Source organism: Sordaria macrospora, chromosome 6 (assembly GCF_033870435.1).
Source record: "Sordaria macrospora chromosome 6, complete sequence".
Taxonomy (NCBI): domain Eukaryota; kingdom Fungi; phylum Ascomycota; class Sordariomycetes; order Sordariales; family Sordariaceae; genus Sordaria; species Sordaria macrospora.
Window position 1 is genome coordinate 2,888,914 of NC_089376.1, and position 23,330 is coordinate 2,912,243.

The 23,330-nt window shown below is 49.6% G+C and overlaps 4 protein-coding genes across 4 annotated transcripts; all 4 read left to right on the top strand.

Annotated features, from left to right (window-relative positions):
* Positions 1-1,228: 1,228 nt before the first annotated feature.
* Positions 1,229-5,362, top strand: SMAC4_03612 (uncharacterized protein; the record flags this gene model as incomplete). Its single annotated transcript, XM_066089979.1, has 3 exons — positions 1,229-1,669; positions 1,726-4,332; positions 4,401-5,362. The coding sequence occupies 3 exons, from the start codon at positions 1,229-1,231 to the stop codon at positions 5,085-5,087; spliced, it is 3,735 nt and encodes a 1,244-aa protein (XP_065947536.1). The 3' UTR covers positions 5,088-5,362.
* A 5,402-nt stretch (positions 5,363-10,764) lies between these two features.
* SMAC4_03613 (uncharacterized protein) lies at positions 10,765-14,050 on the top strand (the record flags this gene model as incomplete). The annotated part of the gene is made up of 4 exons (XM_003351261.1): positions 10,765-11,992; positions 12,220-12,496; positions 12,591-13,549; positions 13,845-14,050. The coding sequence occupies 4 exons, from the start codon at positions 10,765-10,767 to the stop codon at positions 14,048-14,050; spliced, it is 2,670 nt and encodes an 889-aa protein (XP_003351309.1).
* Positions 14,051-16,108: 2,058 nt separating this feature from the next.
* Positions 16,109-16,963, top strand: SMAC4_03614 (uncharacterized protein; the record flags this gene model as incomplete). Its single annotated transcript, XM_024655437.2, has 1 exon — positions 16,109-16,963. The coding sequence occupies one exon, from the start codon at positions 16,109-16,111 to the stop codon at positions 16,961-16,963; it is 855 nt and encodes a 284-aa protein (XP_024511325.2).
* A 1,070-nt stretch (positions 16,964-18,033) lies between these two features.
* Positions 18,034-20,276, top strand: SMAC4_03615 (uncharacterized protein). Its single transcript, XM_066089980.1, has 3 exons — positions 18,034-18,506; positions 18,590-19,520; positions 19,604-20,276. Exons 1-3 carry the CDS (start codon positions 18,432-18,434, stop codon positions 20,077-20,079), a joined length of 1,482 nt encoding a protein of 493 aa, XP_065947537.1. The 5' UTR covers positions 18,034-18,431; the 3' UTR covers positions 20,080-20,276.
* The last annotated feature ends 3,054 nt before the right edge of the window (positions 20,277-23,330 follow it).

A 23,330-nucleotide genomic window follows, 5' to 3' on the forward strand; every position in this document is an offset into this window, starting at 1 on the left:
GAATTTGCACCAACCAAGTGTTTCTCTGTGGAACGGCAACAACGAGCCGTTGATAGATTGGCGACGACGGAGGCGGGATGCCCCATTTTGAAGTCGGTAACCCATTTACCCGCTCGCTGTATGAGCCGATTGGCCCTTTTGAGCTGGAGAGCATTTTGGATATATTTGACCATCGTATTTTTGAGCCTTCACTTGGCCTGGTTCCTGGTCCGAAGAGGACAAAGAGGGTGTGATACCCAGTTTCAACCAAACTCGCTTTGCCGACACCCCATCCGTCCGCGCCATGAACCTTGGACCTTCCGTGGACCATGATGAAACCCGCTCTACCCCTTGACGACATCGATGGTTGTCGGTTGGAGGCTCCGTGGTGCGGCAACACTTGTTGCTAACGTCCAGTCCTAGATAATCAGGATACCATCTCCCATATGCGACCGAAAACAGAATTAAAGAGTGCAGAAATACCCGAGGGACGAAGCCTTGACGAAAAGAGGATGCCACTCGACAGCCTGTTCAAGCACAGCGAACCCAAGCTCGACAGAACCGCAGCAACCTGCGGTGGCCAGATAGCTCGACGCCATGCGACAGGATGTGATTCAAGGGAACCGAAGACATGCGACCGCGAAGCAAAAAAAAAGAAAAGCTTCATCTGTTGTTTGCTTTTTTCCTTCTGTCCTCTCTTTTCTTCTCCTTCTCGTCGTATAGCCGTCCAACATAGTCCGAATCCAGCTGTTTGATGATGAATGTGTGTGGCCTGGCGAAGGCGCTATTGGTGAGGAAGTTAATGGATTTGGTTCGGAGGAAAAAAAAGAGAAGATGAGGAGGCATAAGGGTGAAGGTACGAGCTTGAAGAGATGACGATGATGATGATGACAGGAAGAGAAGATGCCCTCACTCAATGCCAACGGGGAAACGAATGGGGGCCCACATCGCTCCCTGACTCCACAATTAAATGCGATGCTCTAGCGGGGCAGTGGGTCGGTCGTCTGGGGCTTTCAGTGTCCGGACAGGGTGATCGAAACACGGAACGCGCTTTCCCCAGCACCTCTTTACGCGTCTTTCTTTTTGGGCAAGTGCAGTGGTCTATCAAAAAGCACCTTCCAACCCAAACTTTTGTCCAGGAACTCTGAAAACTCTGACTGAATTTGCTCTTTCTGTCTCTTGCAGCGTCCCCAAGTCTTTCCTGTCATTCTACCACGGACAAGCCAGGTCGGCCAACTGTTGGCGCAAAATGGGCGACAAATCTTCAACTCCGGCGCGCACCCCGGCAAGGACCCCATCTACCGTTAAGAGATCTGGACTGGCCTCGACGGGCAGGCAGTCGAGTATTCTCGGATTCTTCTCCAAGACTGCCGTTTCTGCGACTCCTACCAATGCGACCTCAAATGCCAATTCCAATGCCAATAGCACTGTCACAGCTTCCAGTCCTGCTTCTGATGCCACAGCAACACCTCGCCCTGGCCAAAAGGAAAAGTCCCCAGAATGCCTGAAAGAAACCACAAAATCCAACTCGATTCTGCCGCCCAGACGGAGAAGGGGGCTTGACGAGACCCCAGTCCCTAGTAGTGACGCCGTTCTACCCCCTAGCTCCCAGGAAAACCCAGGCACTGCCTATTCCAAGGATGACGACACCAAGACCATCATGATGCCCAGCAGTCCCATCAGGCGCAAGGCGAGTCATCTCCTGTCTATTTATCCTTCTAGGCTAACCTGTGTGAATAACTCCAGACGAAAGCGGTTGTTAACTATGCAGAGTCGTCAGACGACGACGGCGACGATGTCTTTCTCTCATTTTCAGGGAGACCAAAGAGCTCTCGTCAATCACGCGCTCGATCACGCCCCAAAGTCATAGACGAAGACGACGAAGACGATGCTTTCGAGATGGATGAGACCGTAGTCAACGAGGACGAAGATGATGAGATGGCGGACTTTGTAGTCGAAGACGACGAATCCGATGAAGGCGCCTCAAAGTCCAAAAAGAGAAAACGACCGACAGCACGCCCGAGCGCCCCACGCAAAAAGTCAGCCATGTCCTCTCTTCCTGGTCCTCGGCCATCGACACGACAAGAGGAGGATGACGAGGACGAGGAGATGATGGATGATGTTCCCAGAACCTCAACAGCCCTGAAATGGAAGTATGATCCGGACAACATTCAGCCAGCTGAGTCTCGATCTGTCGCTCCTCGTACCGCACCAACATCGTCGTCCGCCAAAACAAAGCCAAAGGCACACACGAGAGAGCCTGAGCAGAGATACCCGTGGCTGGCCGATATTCAAGATGCCAATAGGAACCGGCCAGGACATCCGGATTACGACCCTGGCTCCGTCTATGTGCCCCCATCTGCGTGGAGGCAGTTTTCGCCGTTCGAGACGCAGTACTGGGAGATCAAGAAGAACCTATGGGACACCGTGGTCTTCTTCAAAAAGGGCAAGTTCTACGAGCTCTATGAGAACGATGCCACCATTGGCCATCAGCTCTTTGACCTCAAGCTCACCGATCGTGTCAACATGCGTATGGTTGGTGTTCCCGAGAGCTCGCTGGAAATGTGGGTCAATCAGTTCGTCGCCAAAGGGTACAAGGTTGCCCGCGTCGACCAAATGGAGTCTGCCTTGGGCAAGGAGATGCGCGAGCGTGACACCAAGGCCAAAAAGGCGGACAAGATTATTCGCCGCGAGCTCGCTTGCATTCTGACAGGTGGTACTCTGGTGGATGGCAGTATGCTTCAAGACGATAACGCCGTCTATTGTGCAGCCATCAAAGAGTCTGTCATCGACGATAAGCCTGCATTTGGCATCGCCTTTGTAGACGCTGCTACTGGACAGTTCTTCATCTCAGAGTTTGAGGACGATGTTGATCTTACCAAGTTTGAGACCTTTGTGGCTCAGACCTCCCCACGAGAGTTGATCTTGGAGAAATCACACCTGTCGACAAAGGCCCTACGGATTCTCAAGAACAACACTGCTCCTACCACCATCTGGAACTATCTGAAAATGGGAACCGAGTTTTGGGAGGCTGACACCACAAGGCGCGAACTTGACTGTAGCGGTTACTTTGTCTCTGGCGAAGGCCAGGATGAGGTCTGGCCCGAGAAACTCAAAGAGGCCCGCGGCAAAGATCTCTTAATGTCCGCTCTCGGTGCTCTGACCCAGTATCTGCGTATGCTGAAGATTGAGCGCAACTTGCTCTCCCAGGGCAACTTTGCCTGGTACAACCCCATTCACCGGAACGGCACACTTATTCTTGACGGCCAGTCTCTTATCAACCTGGAAATCTTTGCCAATACAGCCAATGGCGGCCCCGAGGGAACTTTGTTCCATCTGCTAAACAGGTGCATAACTCCCTTCGGAAAGCGACTCTTCCGGCAATGGGTCTGCCATCCTCTCTGCAACATACAGAAGCTCAACGAGAGACTGGATGCGGTCGACATGCTTAACGACGACCGAAGCTTTCAAGAGCAATTCTCGTCTCAGATGAGCAAGATGGCCGATCTGGAGCGGTTGATATCCCGAATTCATGCTGGCGCTTGCAAGCCCGGGGACTTTGTCAAAGTTTTGGAAGGGTTTGAACGGATTGACCGTACCATGGAACTTCTCGAGGCCTTTGGTGGTGGTAATGGGCTGGTCGACCGCCTCATTGCATCCATGCCGAACCTCAAGGAACCCTTGGGGTACTGGAAGACTGCGTTCGATAGGAAGAGGGCCCGCGATGACAAGCTTCTTATTCCTGAACAAGGCATAGTAGAAGACTTTGACCGCAGCCAAGAAGAACTGGACCGGATCAAGGGAGAGCTGCAGGAGCTTCTTGAGAGGCAAAAGACTGCTCTTAGGTGCAAGACCGCAAAGTTCACCGACGTTGGCAAAGAAGTCTACCAGATTGAAGTTCCCAAGACAGTGAAGGTTCCTCCCAAATGGCGCCAAATGTCCGCAACTTCGGCGGTCAAGCGGTACTACTTCAAGGAGCTCGAGGATCTTGTTCGTGAGCTTCAGGAAGCCGAAGAAACACATTCTCAGATCGTCAAGGAAGTCGCTTCGAAATTCTTCAAGCGCTTCGATCTCGATTATGAGACATGGTTGCAGGCAATTCGCATCATTTCGCAACTGGATTGTCTCATCAGTCTGGCCAAAGCGTCATCGGCTCTTGGTCAACCTTGCTGCCGCCCAGTGTTTGTGGATGATGAGCGGACCGTTGTCGAGTTCAACGAACTACGCCATCCTTGCATGCTAAACACCGTTGACGATTTTATCCCGAATGACATCAAGCTGGGTGGTGATGAGGCAAACATTGACCTTCTTACCGGCGCAAATGCGGCTGGCAAGTCCACAATTCTTCGAATGGTAAGTGCTTGTCTTGGAGGAATCCATCAACTTGTACTCTTCATTTGCTAATCGCCTACCAAACGCAGTCCTGCATCGCTGTGATTATGGCCCAAATCGGTTGTTACGTTCCTGCCATGTCCGCCCGCCTGACACCCGTCGACCGCATTATGTCTCGTTTGGGCGCGAATGACAACATCTTTGCCGCGCAATCCACATTCTTTGTCGAGCTGTCCGAGACGAAGAAGATCCTGTCAGAAGCCACTCCCCGTTCACTAGTTATTCTTGACGAGCTTGGACGTGGCACATCTTCATATGACGGTGTTGCCGTCGCCCAGGCAGTTCTGCACCACGTCGCATCACACATTGGTTGCGTCGGTTTCTTCGCCACACACTATCACAGTCTTGCTACCGAGTTCGAGAATCATCCCGAGATCCGTGCCAAGAGAATGCAGATTGAGGTGGACGAGGAGAACAAGAGAATCACCTTTCTGTACAAGCTCGAGGACGGCGTCGCAGAAGGCTCATTCGGTATGCATTGCGCAGCCATGTGTGGTATTCCCGACAAGGTGATTCGAAGATCCGAGGTTGCAGCAAAGGAGTGGGAGCATACGAGCCGATTGAAGGAGAGCCTGGACAGAGCAAAGACGGGCTGCTATATTCCGCTCGGAGTGCTGAGCGATGTGGCCAGTCTGCTGAGGAGCGAAACTGGGAAGGAGCGGGAAGTCGGCGACAGGGGCGTGGAGGTTCTTTTGCGGGCTATCGAGGCTCTTTGATCGGTAAGGACAAGCCTAAGGGGCTGATTGGCGCGCAAGAAATGGGGCTCTGAAATGGGTCCTCTAAAGTGGTTTCTAAAGGAATAGTACAGACCCTCCTGAACCGGATTTTATCGCAAAATACCGAGCTTTTGAGCTCCACCCTATTCCAATTCAGAGCTCCAATTCAGACTGCCGTTTGGTGCCCTAGAATTGTAGAGCCTACTACTTCGTATATATAGGTCGATAAATCAATGTAACCTTCTTTCATACTCATTTGCTAATTGAAACTAGTAAATATACTAGTAAAATAGCTGGCTCCTAAGCTGCTAGCAAGGTAATATGTATTCCCCTCCCTTCTATAGTATTCCCATCTGTATAATCCAATTAGCCTAGTTCCTAAGCGACCTCTTTAATTTACTTTTTAGCTTGCCTTTTAGCTATCACGGAATGCACTCGGGTGCTTCTTCTGGGACAAACTATATAAGATCACTTGAGCAACCAAACTGCCAGCTTTGGTTACTTGTATCCTTTTGGAACATAGCCTAATAGTGTAGTGATCCGCCAGCGCCGTGACACCAGCCTATTTTCTAATGTAAGTTTAAAAACTTTACTACTAAATCTCTTAAAAAATAGTAATAATAAAACGAAAAATAAGAAGTAACCTTCTTTATTATACTTGCTTGCTGTAATGCCCTAACTAACCTATAATAATAGCACCAGTATAGAGATGCTACAGTGAACTATGCACTTGTAGCAGAGCGAAGCGGAAGCGGTAGGAAGTACAACAGCAGTGCTGAAGGAAGCAGCGTAGTTGCAAAGACAATAGAGGAATTTTATAAAAGAGGTCTTAGAGAGAACTCTGCTCTCAAGATAGAAGAGTACAGTAGACTCTGCACTGTAAGAAACAACTATTATAGTGAACTCTGCACTATGGAAGTAGACTGTATTATATTGCTTGGATTGTGCTTGCTTGCTTAAGGGGTGACTAACTAAAGGAGAGAAGAGGTCTTTATATACACGAACGTTAAGTATCTAGGAGCTTCCAGAGCGTAGAAGCTTCTGTAAGTTAATAGGAGTGCTTGTAGGAGCACTATATCATAAAAGGAATAAAGTGAATCTATGAGCTTCTGGTGTATTTTATGATGACAAATTAGTCTAGAAGGAATGCTGAACAAGTTAGAGAATCTTAGAATATAATAGCAAAACCTCTGTATTCTAGCACGTTCTGTGGAGGCTGAGTGGACTGGTTCCATAGAAGGAATAGTTTAATCAGCCTTCTATACTATAAGGTAGTACAAGACATAGTACTAGCCACACGTTAACAATACTAAAAAAAAAGTAGTTAAGGATAGCTTTACAAACTAAAGTAAGTATGAAGAGTAAATATATATCTAATATATAAAAGCGCTACGTTAGAAATATAGTATTAAATTCAATTATAAATAAGTAAGAAATAAAATTAAATATTTTGAATATAAATAGCGTGCTTAATAATCCTTTGCTAACGCGGTATGTTAATTAAATTTCGAGTATAAAGATAGAATATATATTGCGGAGAATTTTCCATATAATACTTTCTTCAAAATCAAAGAATTTTTAATCTTGTCAAATATAAACAAATTACTTACTAAACTAGTATTATAGAATTATAAGAAGTATGCGCAATTCCAAAACAAATAGCTTTCTTATTGCGAGCTTATGAGACAAGTATTTACTATTAATTAGAATACTATTAGCGTTTAAGTATATACATTTAATATTTTATTAAATTGTAAAGAATTATCGTTTATAGTAATATCATATGAATTTAATAATATTAATATTCTCATAGCTTGGCGCCATGCCTTCTGATTGACTGCATTATCTACATGTCTCACTTGTTGCATTTACCTGTCAGACCCACTTCCTATTTCATTCTTGTATTTAGTCATGCTAGCCAGACTTGCACTTCCTCCTCTTCTCTTTTACTCACTATAGTTAATTATTTATTACATTCGTTAGGTTATTCGTGCGCACTGCCCTCGAGACCTATGTGCCGTGACAGATATTTCTAATAATAATATAGTTATTACTTATATATATAATAGTAAAAAGAAAGTTACTACTACTACCAATTCTCAAAAGAAGAACAGGAAGAATAATAGTAATACTATTATTAAATTGTTTAAGTACTTAGTAAATATGACAGGCTAGGGTGCATATGCCCAGACAGCCAAATCTACAAAAGATAGGACGATGTTCTACTTGCAAGGCAGAACTCGGAATGCACACTATATAGCCAATGTCAACCTGTGACAGTAAATACGCTCGTTAACGAAAAGGAGAGAGAGGAAACTCTTTACCGTTAATTAAAATGGGCAGACGAATTATGTAATTGTAATGGCAGCCTTGCAGTTGTGCCTCTTGACTGCTATCACAACTATATAAGACTATTTGAGCGACTGAATTGCCAGCTTCAATTACTTGTATCCTTTTGGAACATAGCCTAGTGATGTAGCGGCCCGCCAGCGCCGTTACAGAAATTATCAAAATAATTTTATGTAGGTAGAAGGAATTAGAAATAACGGCGTACTATTTTATTATTATTAATAAAGAAAGGAAATAAATATACTTTAAGATATTAAATAAAAGACGAGGTATTAAGAATAATGAGAAAGAAAAGAGGAAGAAGAAAGAAGATTTGTCCATAATATAAATGCTGGAAGAGGATAGATTTAATAGAAATTTAGTTAATTCTATACTATATTCAACTATAGTTAATTTTAACGACCTAAATCTATAAGTGCACAATAATGTGACGGCTGGCACCATCTGAGCTGTCGCATGCCTGCCATCAAGGCTTCCATTCACATAGGTGCTGTTTAATCGGATTATCTCATTCACAAGTTTGGCTGTCACTGGTTGTCGCTTGTGGTCTGGTTATAAAACTCAGCTCTAGCATTGAGCCTTCTCTTTTGGGATTTCTTCCATCTTCAGCTTCTTATTCTTAGTCCAAGATAATCAAATCGTACACAACGTGCCTTCTAGTTACACCGTGACAAATAATACAACATATTATAGTAATATACTTAAATAAATGGAGTATATATAAGTAGGAAGGAGCGGGAAGTAGGATTTACTCCGGACTCAATTTCCATTATTCTTTTTATTATTTGTCACCGCGCTGGCGGACTACTACACTATTAAGCTATGTTCCAAAAGGATACAAGTAACCGAAGCTGGCAGTTGTCACGGCGCTGGCGGACCACTACATTACTAAGCTATGTTTCAAAAGAATACAAGTGATACCGGAATCCTTAGATTCCTGGTATCGTTGGCCATATTCTGTATTATAGCTTAGACTAGTCATGACAGCCCAGATAGCTAGGTTGTCATAGAGGCTCTGGTGCCTGCCCAGCCGTTGCCCTGCGCTCGGGCTACCTAGCTCGCTGCGCTGCATATCTACTACGTGCAGACGGCTAGCTGGAAGCCAGGCCTTTCTTCTAAGAGAACCTCACTTTCATCTTTTATTTACACACAATATGGCCTCACTCTCGTAACCCCCTGTATTGAGTGTAAATCCCATGATTCCCGTATCAACAAGTAACCGAAGCTGGCAATTCGGTTGCTTAAGTGGTCATATATAATTGTGATAGCAGTCGAGAGGCACAACTGCAAGGCTGCCATCATAGCAGTTCGGTCGCTCAAGTGGTCTTATATAGTTTGTCCCGGAAGAGGCACCCGAGTGCATTCCGTGACATTCTTCTCTTTACATTGAGAGGTTCGCCCCAAATCTCGACCTCCTTGAGACATCGTGCTAGCCAGCGACGGTTTCTAGGAGCCGATTGAACTTTTCGAACATGAATTCTCAATTAAGCGACGGCAAAGCATTCATACGACCTGGTGGTGTGCATCTCCGTAAAAGGGAACCTATATAAGGGCATCTAAAAAATCCGAAGATTTTCCTAACTACGAGGTTCGAACTCGTAGTCTTTTAGCTTCGGTTAAGAGTCACGACGCCGGCGGACTATTACACTATTAGGTTATGTTCCAAAAGGATACAAGTAACCGAAGCTGGCAATTTGGTCGCTCAAGTAGTCTTATATAGTTTGTCCCAGAAGAGGCACCCAAGTGCATTTCGTAACAGATAGTATATTTTAAAAGAAATATGACCTTTGAAGAGTTTAGAATTAATTTTAGAAAAATTGCGACCTTTAGTTAGCTAAGATTCTATTGTAAGGGTAGGAATTTTAGAGAACGGATTTAGCGAGAACTTTAGAGTAGAAAGGTTCAGAGTAGTTCTAAACACGATTCTGAACCTCCTTTGTTAGAAGATTTCAGAGCCACATTTCTTGCATGCTAAGCAGCTCCTAAGCCCGCTAGTGCAAGGGCACAATATAGAAGAGTCGAAGGCAAAGCTAAGATTCCATCTATGATAGAAGATTTTAGATGGAAAGAAGGGAAAAAAAGAAAGAGAACTAGATACAAGCGTGCAAACCCAAATAAAAATACCCTGGTCGCACGAGCGATAGCGGGACCCTTATGTGGGTCGCTGGCTGCCAGCGCCGTCACAGCTAGTGTTTCCGCTTGGTGAATCTTGAGATTCGCTCGGTGTACGGCGTCTGTGTGGGGACTACACAAAACAATCGGGTGCCTTACAGCCTCGAAAAAGGATATCCATGAGTTTACGAATAAGCCTTCTTTTTTGGCGCGTATCTAGATATTTCCAGGTGTCGGATGACCATAATCCACGAGGAGAAGATTCACTCTTTTGTTCGCCCTGTCTGTCGGTTTTTCTCAACCAGGATTGTGCCAAGGAACTGAGCTGCTCAACCCCTGGAGGCTCAAAAAGGGGTAGATTCGGGCTGTCCGCCTTGGCCTTGAACCCTAACCCTTCAGGTTTGCATTCTTGCCCTTTATTCGAGACCATCAACAAACCGAACACACGAAGTCTACAACAATAAGTTGTTGAAGTCCGTGAGCTCTTAGGAGTGAGGTACAAAATCTTTCATGTTGGATCGAATTTGGCTGCTGCAGTCCGAAACGTGCCCGAAGATGACTCGCTCAGTGTCGCTTCAACCGCACACCATATGCTCTACTACCTTTACAAATGATTACCTCCTTCCCCGTGATTAGCCAAGCGGTTTGTTTCACAACAGAAAGTAGCATACGGCAAACACGATGCCAGCGAAATGGGTTAGGTTAAAGAAGCAAGAACGTTGGGCTGACACGCCGTATCCGATATTCACGATGGAGTCAAGTGCCTCGCTTAACTGGATTGGCAATGATGAGCGGAAATTAAGATAGTCGTTCGGTTCGTATGTTTGGCGGCAGTGGCGGCGGCCTCACCTTCCTGCTTCCCCGTTGTGCCCCCCTTCCCCCTTCTCATCAATCTAAATCGATCATCCACTCCATGACGCGGTTAGTACGAATCCCATACCTCGTTGTGGTTGAACTCGGCTTTTGGATTTTTCACTTTCCCCTTTTTCTCCACCCCACCCCATGGCAAGTCCAAGTTTGGGGGGTTCCATATCTTCCATCTCATGTTCCATTGTCTTTCCATGGTATAGGTGCCCACTATTCTTTTTCCTTTCCGCCGTCTGTTCGTCTGTCCGCTCGTTACACTTGTTTCATCATCATTTGTGAAGTGCGAAGGGGACTTTATCTGTAGACGGATAGGGACGGCAACAAAAGAGTAGATATCATTGTCAAAACAATGGCTCGTTACGAATCCCTTCATGGGAATCACGATGACGACGAAGAACAGGATCAACACCGTCATGTAGTACACAACAATGAGGAAGAGGAAGAGATGGACGAGCGGCGACACACGGGGAGTTCCGGGAGTTCAAAATCATCATACACGGTCGTCGAGCAAGATGAAGAAGAGGAAGGCGGCGCCGCCGCACTCTACGGAGGTGGTGGAGGAAGCCCACTACCCGGAGGTTCGGTCCATGCCAGCAGCGATCAGCATTCTTCCGGGACCGGGACCGGGACCGGAGCCGATCATCACAACCACCAAAACAACATCTATCCGGTACTTCAGAATCCCGGGCCACTTCTTACCGACGCGCCACTCATCCCTCCCAAAAGCCCAGCTAGAAGCACCAGCAATAATCCCTTCTTCAACGCCACTACATTGACGTCGACGACATCGACAACAAACAGTCAGCAACAGGCCACTACCACCACTGACCACCACCAACCCCAACCCCAATGTCAATCATCATCAAGATCCTCCCGCTCCCGCTTCCGCTCAGGCTCCATGGTCTCCGGCGGCGAACCAAGAAGAAAGAGTCGATCAACCTCCCGGGACAGCACCACCACCCCCACCACCAACTACGTAAACCAGTACTCCCGCTCCTGGAAGCCCAGCTACGGGCTGCCACACTCACGAGACCATCATCAGCATCAGCATCCAGGACAACCACCTTTTCCGCCATTACCGGAAACCGCTGAGGACCAGTATCACCATCATCATCACGGAGGAGAAGATCACGAAAACTACCATGACCATGACCATGACCACGACAGTAGCGATGATCTGGATCAAGATGATTACATGATGTATGAGAAAGAAACCGGCGGCGGCGGTGGCATTTCGACACCACGGGGGAGCGGCAGAGGTACTACGAATACTACTGGGAAAGGTGGGATGAGGAAACTGATGCTGGTGGAAAGGACAGATACCGTCGCGAAACGGGGGAGGAAGGGGACAGTGACAGGGAGGGGAAGAAGAGGGATGTCAGTGATGAGTGAGGTTTCGATTGATGCGGCGGATTCGATATCAGTGAGAGGGCTACCGATTGATGGCGGTGGCGGCGGAAGCGGGGGCCACGGGGTTTCTGCTACTACTATTACTGCCGGTGGTGGTGGTGGGATGAACAGGAGTGAGCAGCACTTGTCGTACTTCCACTTTGAGTCGACGGATACGTTGGTGCAGAGTAAGCAGAGCATGCTTGGGTGGTGGCTGGAGGGGTTGGGGGTTTTGGGAGGGTTAGTCTGTATTGTTGGTATGTTATCGTCTCCTTTTCTTGCTTCTTCTTTCTCATGTCAACACATCTCACCCCCTCTCTCGCCTACTCCCTTAACCAGGTTCGAGATATGGATAGACCTAAGGGCTCACACCGTACACCCAAGGATTCATAAGCTAACAACTCAACTCCTCAAGTCATCGGCCTAGTCCTAAGCATCTACGACCATAAACCGCTACCCACCACCTGGCCCAGCCCTCTCAACCTCAACGTCTTTCTCTCCTTCATGACCACCCTCGCCACAGCCTGCTACATGATCCCCGTCGTCGAAGGCCTCGGCCAGCTCCGTTGGCTTCGCTACACCAGCGGCCATGGACAAGGAAACGTGTCCCGACCAGCAAGCGACTTCGAGGCCATCGACCAGGCATCGAGGGGATTTCACCACTGCTGGAGGTTACTTGGTTTTCAAGGAGGGTATGTCTAAATCTAACCATCCCTTCCCCCTTCTTCCCCTTTCCCATGCTTCCCCCAGGCTTCCCCAAACCATAACTAACCAACCTGCAAACAGACCCCTAGGCCTCCTCCCCTTCCTAATCACCTTCTTAACCCTCTTCACCCCCTGCATAACCCAACTAGTAATAACCTACACCCCCCCGCAACCGCACCGCAACGCGCCCGGCGAACCCTTCGACAGCAACCGCGCTCCCATATCACTAGTGAAAATCAACTGGTCCTGGCTCTTTTTCCTGCTAGTTCAAGTCCTGCTCTCAGCCATTTTCCTGACAGCCATCATCGTGCAGACGCGCATGGAGGGGATACAAATCTTCAAGAGCTCGGCGCTGCCGGGCATGACGGCTTTGGACGGCCAGGCTAGAATGCAATTGGGCGGCGCCATGGGGGGCGCTATGGGACAGGGGGGTGGGGGGATCATGACGAATGCGGTGTTGGAGGAGCGGGCGAAGAAGACGAATTTGAAGCTGGAGAGGAATAATGGCGCGGGGTTGGTGCAGGGGTTTGTTGTTGATTTGAACTCGAGTTCAGGCTCAGGCTCGGGTTCGGGTTCGAACTCGATGGGGGGACCGTCATCTGGTTCTGGATCTGGATCTGGGAGAACAGGGTTGCTGCACTTGCCCAAGGGATTTGGGCTGGGAATAGGATTGGAGAGGCTCCGGCATCGCGATCATGAGGCGCTGCCGTCGTATGAGAAGGAGGGGGGATTCGGGGGAGGATATGGACACAACTACGGAGAGGGATCAGGAGGAAGTGGTGGTGGTGGAAGACATCATGGGTTTTCCAATGGCCCGGCTGAGAATAACTCGACCTTGAACTTCCCTGCTGCTGCTGCCGCTGGGTTCACGCCGCTGCCTACGTCAACGTCAATGGCGATGCCCATGCCGATAGCAACGACTGTACCTGCTTCAAAAACGGCATTGCCGGGGAGGAGAAAAAAGATGATGAGGCTTAGCATGTTTGGAGGAGGGGGAGGAGCAGGAGGAGGAGCAGGGAGGGAAAAACTGAGAGTTGGGGGTTTACCTGTTCATGCTAGCTAGCTACTAATGGCGGCGGCGGCGAATAACATCGAGCATTGAGTAAATGGGGCAAGCTTGGTTCAACAAAAAGTATTTATGTGTGTTTGTTGCCGCTTCGAACTAAAGGCTGATTTGATTGAGACTGGGAGGTAACCAAATTGAGACAAAGGTACGGTAACACTAAGGACTGACTGTTAGGGTGCTGTGTTATCCAAGATGATCAATCGCTGTGATAACTCTCTTTCGTGGCTGAGTTTTCGTGGCTAATTATGTCTTTCTTCCGATTTCTCCAGACTTCATGACTCATCTCTCCATTTTCATCTGTAACCTTCGAGCCGTCTTCGCTGGCGTCGCCCATTCCATCCCGTTTACAACGGCCCAAGTGTTCTTTGGCGGTAAGATTGTTCCAGTCCTGATCACTCGCAATGCCTCCCTCAAGGTTGTGGGCCAGGATGTGGCAGCCCTCCCATACAACTCTGCTCGTGCGCTTCACGGTTGACTGAAAATGGGAACTCCTGATTGCATCTGGGACACTTGAGTAAGCCGTCGGCATGGTCTTGCATATGCTTTTGGAAACTTTCCGGCATCAAAAATACCCTGCCGCACTTGTCGCATTTAAACTGGGCCTGTTCGGAATATGGCCTCTCAACATCCATAATGTGCTCGTCACGGTTGGTCGGCCCCTCACAATCCTCCATATGCTCGTCACCACTGGTTGATCCTTCACAATCCTCTGCATGCTCGTCACGGCTGGCTTCATCTAGGAGCTCCTCTCCGCATTCCCAGCACCGGAAGACACCGTCGGCATGGTCTTGCAAGTGGCCATCAAGACTTTCTTGCTTCTCAAATTCCCTGTTGCATACATGGCACTTCAAAGGTTGCCTCGAATTTGAATGATTATCCCGGTGTTCGTCGAGGTGAGACTTCTGTCCACTGTGAATCAGAGAGTGCTCCTGCCATTCGTTGAGCGATTTGGATTTCCAATCGCAATGTGGGCACTTGAAATTATGATGTCTTCGAAGGTGACGTGTAAGATAATCCTTCCGGAGAAATCTTTTCTGACAGTGATCGCAGACAAAGAGCTTCTCTCCAGTATGGACCTGAATGTGCCGAGTCAACTCCTAATTCGATCTGAATGTTTTACCGCAGCACTCAAGAGGTACTTTTTCATGGATCTGAAGGGGCTTTTCCACGAAGTCATTTCGTGCCTGTTGTTGATGGTCTTGTGGGTATTCAAGGGGGTTGAGGTTCTCTCCATGATAAATGGCCTGAGGGTGCTGCTGTTGGTGGTGTTGTGGGTATTGGGACGGGTCGAGGTTCTCTCCAGAATGAACGGCCTGAGGGTGCTGTTGTAAGAGGTTATTCTGAGGGTGTTGTTGATGGTATTGTAGGTCCTCAAATAAGTTGAGGTTCCCTTCAAGATGACAAATCCGGACGTGCTGTTCCAAGAGTTCAATCTGTGTGCATAGTTGATGACAATATGGGCATTCAAAAATATTATCTCCAACATGCGTTTGAATGTGCTGTTGAAGTCCTTGTTCGGATTCACAAGAAACACGGCAGATGTGACAGAAGTGTGGCGGTAGCCCGGGCTGGTTGCCTGACGGGAACATTTCTGGCGTTTTCCTATGGCCATACCTCATAGTCAGTAAGAGTAGCTGGGAAAAGACGAGTGACATGACTTGCTTTTGCACATCTATCGATGCTATCAATGCTGGTTGGTAAAATGGCGTCTAGAAACTCTGGGTGGTCGCGCGGCCTGGTGGTGAGGAACTTGAAAGAGACGGGAGGGGGTTAACGGGTTGATGATCGTCTTCTCGGTCGGGCCCAAATAACAACAGCTCAATTGTTCAACCATGATGCCTTTTATTGAGTTCTGCGGAGAAAAGGCCAGACAATCGTGGACGATGAAGCGTTCTTTCCTGTTTTTCCTGCAGTCAAGAGAAGGGAGTGGCAGAGGACCGGGAGGGAGAAGAGGCGAAGAGGTGTGAGTACCTCTATTCCTGGTGAAGGCGAAGGAAGGTGATGCCGCCATAATGGTTCCTCAAAGTCGCCTTGGCTTGGATCCTGGGGGAGCAAAAAATGAGTAGAATGACAAAAGCGGGAGCTTCCAGTTTGATCGCGACTTCCCTTGGATGGATATGCGATGCTAGGTATGTACACTAGTGTATTCGTCTGCAGTCTCGAGTCGCTTGAGCGGGCAGGTGCGTTGAGGCAATTTGCCCAATCACACTGCGCGCGGAAAGGGCAGGTGCAATCTCTTGAAGCAACATTCATCTCGCACTTTCTCTTGATGAACTCGACATGGAGACTCTGGTTGATAAGAACAAGGAGGAAGTAACTACCTCTAGGTAACCTCACGAGCCCCATCATGGTGTTTCCCGTCTCCACCCTTTACCCAGATAACACAGGGTTAGGGTCATTATCGTATCGGCCTCCTTTGGGGTCAAATGTCTCCTCTCTCGGTTTCTCCTCGGGCTACACAGAATTGTCGTGCGCAGATCCAGACCCTCGATCCCCGATCCACACATCAGGCCACAACCCACCACCCTCAACTATGTTTAGCACACGTCTGGGTCTTTCTCCCCTGCTTCACTCCTCCAAGCAAGCATCCTCAGCCCTATCGCGCCTCGCCATCCCGAGAACGACGACGTCGACTCCCCTGCGACTTAGACTCCCGAGTGCTACCGCTACCGCTACCCCGCGCCGCTTCTGCAGCTCCCATAGCTCCCACTCCGAAAAAGACCGCAAGAAACAAGACATCACCATGTATCTCCAAGAGACTCACGACAAGGTGTTTGAGAACAACAAGTCCTGGGCCACCGAGCAGGTCGCCAAGGACCCGGACTTCTTCAAGAAGCTCGCGGCCGGCCAGAACCCCGAGTATCTCTGGATCGGATGCTCCGACTCCCGCATCCCCGCCGAGCAGATCACGGGCCTGCAGCCCGGCGACGCCTTTGTGCACCGCAACATTGCCAACCTGGTGTGCAACACGGACCTCAACGTTATGAGCGTCATCGAGTATGCCGTCAAGCACCTCAAGGTTAAGCACATTGTTGTCTGCGGCCACTACGGCTGCGGCGGTGTCAAGGCCGCCATGACGCCCAAGGACCTTGGCCTCATGAACCCCTGGCTGCGCAACATCCGCGACGTCTACCGCCTGCACGAGAAGGAGCTCGACGCCATCGCCGACGAGGAGGCCCGCTACGAGCGCCTCGTCGAGCTCAACGTCTACGAGCAGTGCCGCAACGTGGTCAAGACCGCCGCCCTCCAGCAGTCGTATGCCGAGAACGGCTTCCCCGTCATCCACGGCTGGGTCTTCAACTTCCGTGACGGTCTGCTCAAGGACCTGAACGTCGACTTCGAGACCATCCTCAAGGATATCCAGAAGATCTATAACCTGACCGCCTAAGCTATCGACATGAATATGGACGGGGCTGGGAGGGACTATTTGGTTGTTATGTATTGTATGTAAAACTGTATAGCGAGTTTATGAGCGATTTTTTTGGAGAACTGGGCATTGGGGCTAGAGGTAGACGTTGGCTGGTGTTACCCGGCGGCTATGATCTAATATGATCACATACAAACAAAATAGAAGTTTGGATACCATGTCACTCTCGTCCATCTCTACAACTCTGTCGTCCGGTATGTTGATTACCTGAGTCCAACACTGCAATGACAGACTGGGACTGCGGATAGACGTTACCAAGTGGACCATTCTTGGCTCCGGTATCGCATCACCAAGGAAGTGTGGGGCTTCTGGTCGGTAGGGCTGACTTACACCAAGAAATACTTTGACGAGGACATGTATCTTGATTTGCATGCCTTTTCGCCATGGCAAAATTAGAATATGCATCCTGCACTCAAACCTCAATTGTCTCGACATTTCGTCCGTTCTGCTTTGGGGCCTTTGCGATGATTTACGCGCATCTTTCGGATTGCAATCCCCAACACGAAGGAAATCCGACCGCTTTTTACATAACAATACATCATTACATCAAAAACGATGCAGTTGCTTCAAACTGTTACATAGTCCCAACCCCTTGTTGCCTATACTTATCTCACTGGCCGGAAAGGCTGATGTTCAACTTCCAACAGACCGCAACTTGGCCATTACCAGTAAATTCCAATTTAGTGTGATGAGATGACACCCTTTTCTCTCTTAAGCACAATGCTACGTTAGAACCCCCAGCAGAACAACCAACCTTGTCAACGGTCCGTGACGACACCATCCTCCATGTTTCTCTTCCCGGGCCTCGGGAGTTCCATTGGGACTGTCCCCGGGTGCCGTTGCCCGAACGTCGACCCTTCAACTCACTCTGTCCCCGCGGGCCCGGCCCCTCTCGTCCCTGCAGTGGCCGCCTTCCCCGCGTTCCTAACCCCCATCGATTCTCCAATAGGAACCCCGGATGTTCACCCCCGCATTTTGACGTTCCGTTCCCCGGTCTAGGTTTCTCCAACATCCAGCCTCTTCTTCTGCCGTCGCGGTGATGATGGACCGAAACGGTGAGCAGGTGAGGCAGGTAGTAGGACACCAGAGTTACATGCCAACAGCAGGTGACAGTTACAGTATGCAAGATGCAAAATGAAAAATGGTTGGACGGTCTCCTGAATGAGGCCAGGGGCTCGGGCTTTGTAAGGTATAAAGAAGAGGTGTGTGTCCCGCGAGACGACACTCCCAGGAGCTTCCTCTTTGGTGTCCTCGATCGCTCTTGCCTGCGGAAGAGATTTTGCTTCGCGCCTCATTGAGGATTATCGTCGTGGTCGCATCGCTGTGTGAGCATTAGCAGCGAAAACTAACATAATCGAGTCCTGACGGCAAAGACATAATCACACTCCCCTCAGGGCCAGCGGTGATTTCACCACAGCACCTGGCCAACATGGCGGACTTCACCCTCCAAGAAAAGAGGATAGCCGACGACGATGTCGAGCATGGCGTCCTTAGCAAGGAGGAGGTACGCGCTTCTTCCCTCACCCTCATCACATCTCAATCTCCAGCATACCTAGCATCCAATACTGACAAACAGCTCGTTTATAGACATCCCGCTCCCCATCTTTCACCCCCGATGAATCCCTCGCGGCCTCAGCCTCCCTAATAAAAAGACAAGACCTGCGTATCGTCCCCCTCTCCGCCTCCATCTACTTCCTCTGCTACCTCGACCGCTCCAACATCGGCAACGCCAAGATCCTCAACGCCTCCGCCGGCCACTCCATGCTGACCGAAACGGGGATGACCAACCACCAATTCACCATCGCGCTGATGATCTTCCTGGTCGCCTACGGGTTGTTCGAAGTTCCCTCTAATATTCTGCTCAAGAAACTGAGACCTTCAAGGTGGATCGCCTTTTTGATGTTCTCCTGGGGCGCCATCACCGTCGGTCTGGGCGGAGCAAATAGCTACGCGGCGGTGACGGGTGTGAGGTTTCTGCTGGGTGTGTTCGAGGCCGGTCTGTTCCCGGGCCTGGTGTACTACCTGACATTTTGGTATAAAAACGAGGAGCGCAGCCTGCGGGTTTCCTTCATTTTGGCCAGCGCCACTTTAGCAGGCGCTTTCGGGGGCGCGATCGCGTACGGGATTGGCAACGGGATGGATCAAGTGAGCAGGTTATCGGCGTGGCGGTGGCTGTTTATCATCGAAGGGATACCCAGCTGTGCGTCCGCGGTTTTGGTGTGGTTTTTCTTGCCGGATTACCCCGAGACGGTGGGGTGGTTGTCTGCTGAGGAAAAGGAGCTGGCGAGAAAAAGGCTGGAGGTGGAGGGTAGTAAAGGGGGTGACAAGGCGATGAGCTGGGAAGATGCGAAAGTCACGTTGTTGGATTGGAGGCTGTATGGCCACTATCTGATTTACTTTGGCATCTCGACGCCGTTTAGCAGCTTGAGCCTGTTCACGCCGAGTATCACTGCGGGATTGGGCTATGCGGATTTGAGGGCGCAGTTGATGACTGTGCCGCCTTATGCTGTTGCTTATGGTGAGTTGCCCGTTTCTGTTCCCTTCCAGTCTTTCATACCTACGCATATCAGGAATGTCTCGCTAACAACCCCCGAAAAACAGTCATCTCAATCCTAACCTCCTACTCCGCCGACCGCTTCAACTCGCGCGCCCTGCACTCGGCTGCGCTCTCCGCCATCGGCGCCGCCGGCTTCCTCGCCTCCGCCGTCCTGCCCGCCGACGCCTACCTCAGTCGCTACGGGTGTCTGATTGTCGCCGCCTCTGGCGCCTTCGCCTGCATCCCTCCCCTGCTGGGCTGGCTATCAGCCAACATCTTCAGCACGGCCGCCACCGGACTGGCAATCGCACTCAACATTGGTCTCGGAGGCGCGCCTGGTCAGATTGCTGGTGTGTGGATTTACAAGGCCGATGAGGCGAAGAAGGGGTACCCGACGGGACACTGGGTCAATGCTGCGCTGCTGTTTGGGGTGGCAGCTGGGTGTATCGCGTTGAGATTGTATTATGGCTGGAGGAATAGGAAGATGCTAAAGGTGAATGGGGGGGTGGTTCTGGAGGGGGTGAGGCTGTTTGCCTACTGACGGAGTGAGTGATGGATGTCCTTGGGCGCGCATAATGGATTTGGACAAGAACTGAGGGGCTCACTCGCGGAAGCATGGTATTATACCCACATCTTAACAGTTCTACAAAGTATGATCAGGAAGCATCACTTGCAAGTAATAAGCAGCTTAGAGGTATTCACATTACCGGAAATAGTATGTTTTCAGTCATGTCCAAAAAAAAGTTCCAGGTTCACCACACCAAAATCTCCATACAAACAGTGTAACTGCACGTATCCGCAAAACAACACCCACAATCCGAAAAGGCGTCAATTAAAGCTTTAACATCGTAGATAAGGGCGGAATGCAATTCACGCTTACAAAGCTTCCAAGTAGTGTACGAGTGAAAGTGGACGGGAGGTGATACAACATGAAGCTGGTGGTAAAAGGTGAGAATCTTTTCAACGGCCATCAACATAATGTACTTGCTTAAGTCTACGCAAATTATGGGTTGTGGAGGTACAAGTTATTTTATGCACAATCGTCAACGGCTTTTCCAATTCCCGAACCAAGATCTGCACTCTGTATTCAAACTTTCGGCGGCTCATAAACCTACCTACCACGCCGAGAAAATCACACGTACATTCAGTTACCAATCAATCATCATAAGAAAACCGTTCGACCCGATTATGCGTTCGAGGTATCCGTTCGTTACATCGCAGTTCAAGATAGTAACATACCCCTCATCCTCAGTGCACTCCGGCTGCCGGCCTCAACAAGCACAACTTGGAAAAAAGCCCAAAGTCTGGTTACCGAACGATATTGTAACCCCAGTTCGCGACGAGAGTGATATCGCCGAGATTCAAAAGCCAGAGCAGAACAGAAAGACGATTTGGGGCAACCTCTTTCTTTTTTTGCAATTAGTTGCTGGAAGGTACGGAAGGTACGGTAGTGCTGCCCCTTAGAAGGAACCTAGAGGTAAGGTAGGTATGTCGTGAGCCTTGGGGTAATATACGACGTTGTCAACCGCACCTTCCACTTTTACGTTACTTATGTTACATATGTTATATAGGAGGCACTAAGGTATTGATCGCCCTGACTACCGAATGCCCTCCTCAACTCCTCTTTATCTCCTTAACTAAGCCCAAGCGGAGCCGATTTAAGTCGACTGCCGGCTGTCGATCAACACGCTACCAGCACGCTACATGTACCGACTAGAACCTGGAAAAACTTTCCGAACGGTTTGAAGGTGTTTGAGAAGAGTAGAAGAGTGGGATAGTCATGCCACTGCCCCATACTAGCTCGACTAGTACGCTAGCCAAGGAGTGCAAAAGTCTCTACGTGTAGAAACCAATTTCTCCTTCTTCCGAGATGCGAACGGTAGGACTGGACAGGACTGGACAGGACGAGCATGAACGAGCGGGAATTCGGGAATAAGATCAATTCAAGGTAACATGGATGGAATGTCGGACTCGGCGCATAGACTTGAGACTAATACCTGTCCTCGAGCTGTACTACTCAATACTGGTCAATGGTAGTGCAGGGCGTCGTCAAGACGACGACGGGCGGCTTCCGAATCTCCGATCACCGATCGAGTTCTGTGCCAATCTTTGCAAATCTGTTCGTCCATGAACGCCTTGACCTACCTCACCTATCAACTGTAGTGTACAGGTAGCCAGTGATACTTGATTGACCTAACCGATGACGGGGGTTGGTGACGGCTACGTACCGCCCGCTACATACTTCGGAGTCTACATAGACCCCGCCAGGCCCAGAAGGTATCACCGGTGTAAATGTATTGTACAACTGTCGAGCCGTGTAGTGTAGTTTAGTATGACATTAGGTAGGTAGGTAGATCATGGGTCGGTCGGTCGTCGGTCGTCGGTCTCGGGATCTGGGATGGGGCCGGGGTTGCGTTTCCTCAAAGTTCTTCTTGAAACATGAACCAGAAAGTTGCCGATTGGGTGATGCTGAATGTCGTGCTAAAGTGGTATACTACTATTCTTTTATGCCCGGCAGGTATATATAACTCTTGGATATCCCCACCGGCGCGCACTGGATCTACCTACCTACCTACCACTTAAGTCTTTCTTGAGCAACTCACCTCTCTCTAGTTGTTGTTGCCGCGTTCTACCCAAAACACGCTGCAGTTTTAGCTGCTACAGACGGAAGATGATGGATCTCCTAAACAGAGGCAGCCTCCTCCAACTAGAGGGCCTACCCAGTCCCACCAGTCCTACGGCTATTATCCTCATCGGCGTAAGTTCCTGGTTCCTACCTTACTTTATCTCTCCATTCACTAACTCCCTCCCGTCCCTCGGGCGTCCCACCACCCCAGACCACCCTCCTAGCATCCTACATCCTCCTCCGCGCCATCTACAACCTCACCCTGCACCCGCTCTCTTCCCACCCAGGTCCCTTTCTTCACCGCGCCTCCCTCCTCCCCTATCTCTACCGACAAGTCCGCGGCACTCTGCCCTATGACGTCCTCACTTTCCACAAGCGCTACGGGCCCGTAGTCCGCATTTCGCCCAACCAGCTATCCTTCGCCGACCCGCAAGCCTGGAAGGATATCTACGGCCATCGATCCCCGGGCCAGGAAGAGTTTGCGAAACCCAACCTGTTTTACCGAACCAAGGGCATCCCGCCCTCGTTGCTGAGCGAGACGAGAGAGAACCACGGGACGCTGAGACGGTTGATGGCGCATGGTTTCAGTGAGAGGAGCATGAGGGCGCAGGAGGGGATTATTGGGGGTTATGTGGATATGTTGGTTAGGGGGTTGAGGAAGGCGTGCTCCGGCGGTAGTTCTGGAAGTGATCAGAAGGTTCGCCGGGGAGAAAACGAGAACGGAAATGTGGCGGAAGAGAAAAAGAAGCCGGTACCCCTCGACATGGTGAGCTGGTACAACTGGACCACCTTCGACGTCATCGGCGACCTGGCTTTCGGCGAGCCGTTCGGGTGTCTGGAGAAGGCTGAGTATGACCCCTGGGTGAACGCCATCGGAAAGAGCGTGCATTTCGGCACTGTCTTGCTGGCTATTAGGATTTTGGGACTGGAGAACCTGTTGTTCCCCATCGTCGAGAAAATCAGCGATAAAGCGAGACGGTTCCATCGGAAGAGGACGATGGATAAGCTGCAGAGGAGGGTAAATCTGACGAAGGAGAGACCGGACTTTTTGGAGGGGTTATTGCAGAAGAGGGAGGAGTGGGTGAGTTTACCTTTTCTTTCTGATTCTTTGGTTGTCTGGGGGCGTCCTCATGGTGAACATATAGGCACGCATGGTGGTGTAGAGA

Coding starts and splice junctions, on each gene's coding strand:
- SMAC4_03615 (XM_066089980.1), top strand. CDS start 18,432: ATGGCGGACTTCACCCTCCAAGAAAAGAGGATAGCCGACGACGATGTC. Junction 18,507..18,589: donor GCGTCCTTAGCAAGGAGGAG/GTACGCGCTTCT, acceptor GCTCGTTTATAG/ACATCCCGCTCCCCATCTTT. Junction 19,521..19,603: donor GCCTTATGCTGTTGCTTATG/GTGAGTTGCCCG, acceptor CCCGAAAAACAG/TCATCTCAATCCTAACCTCC.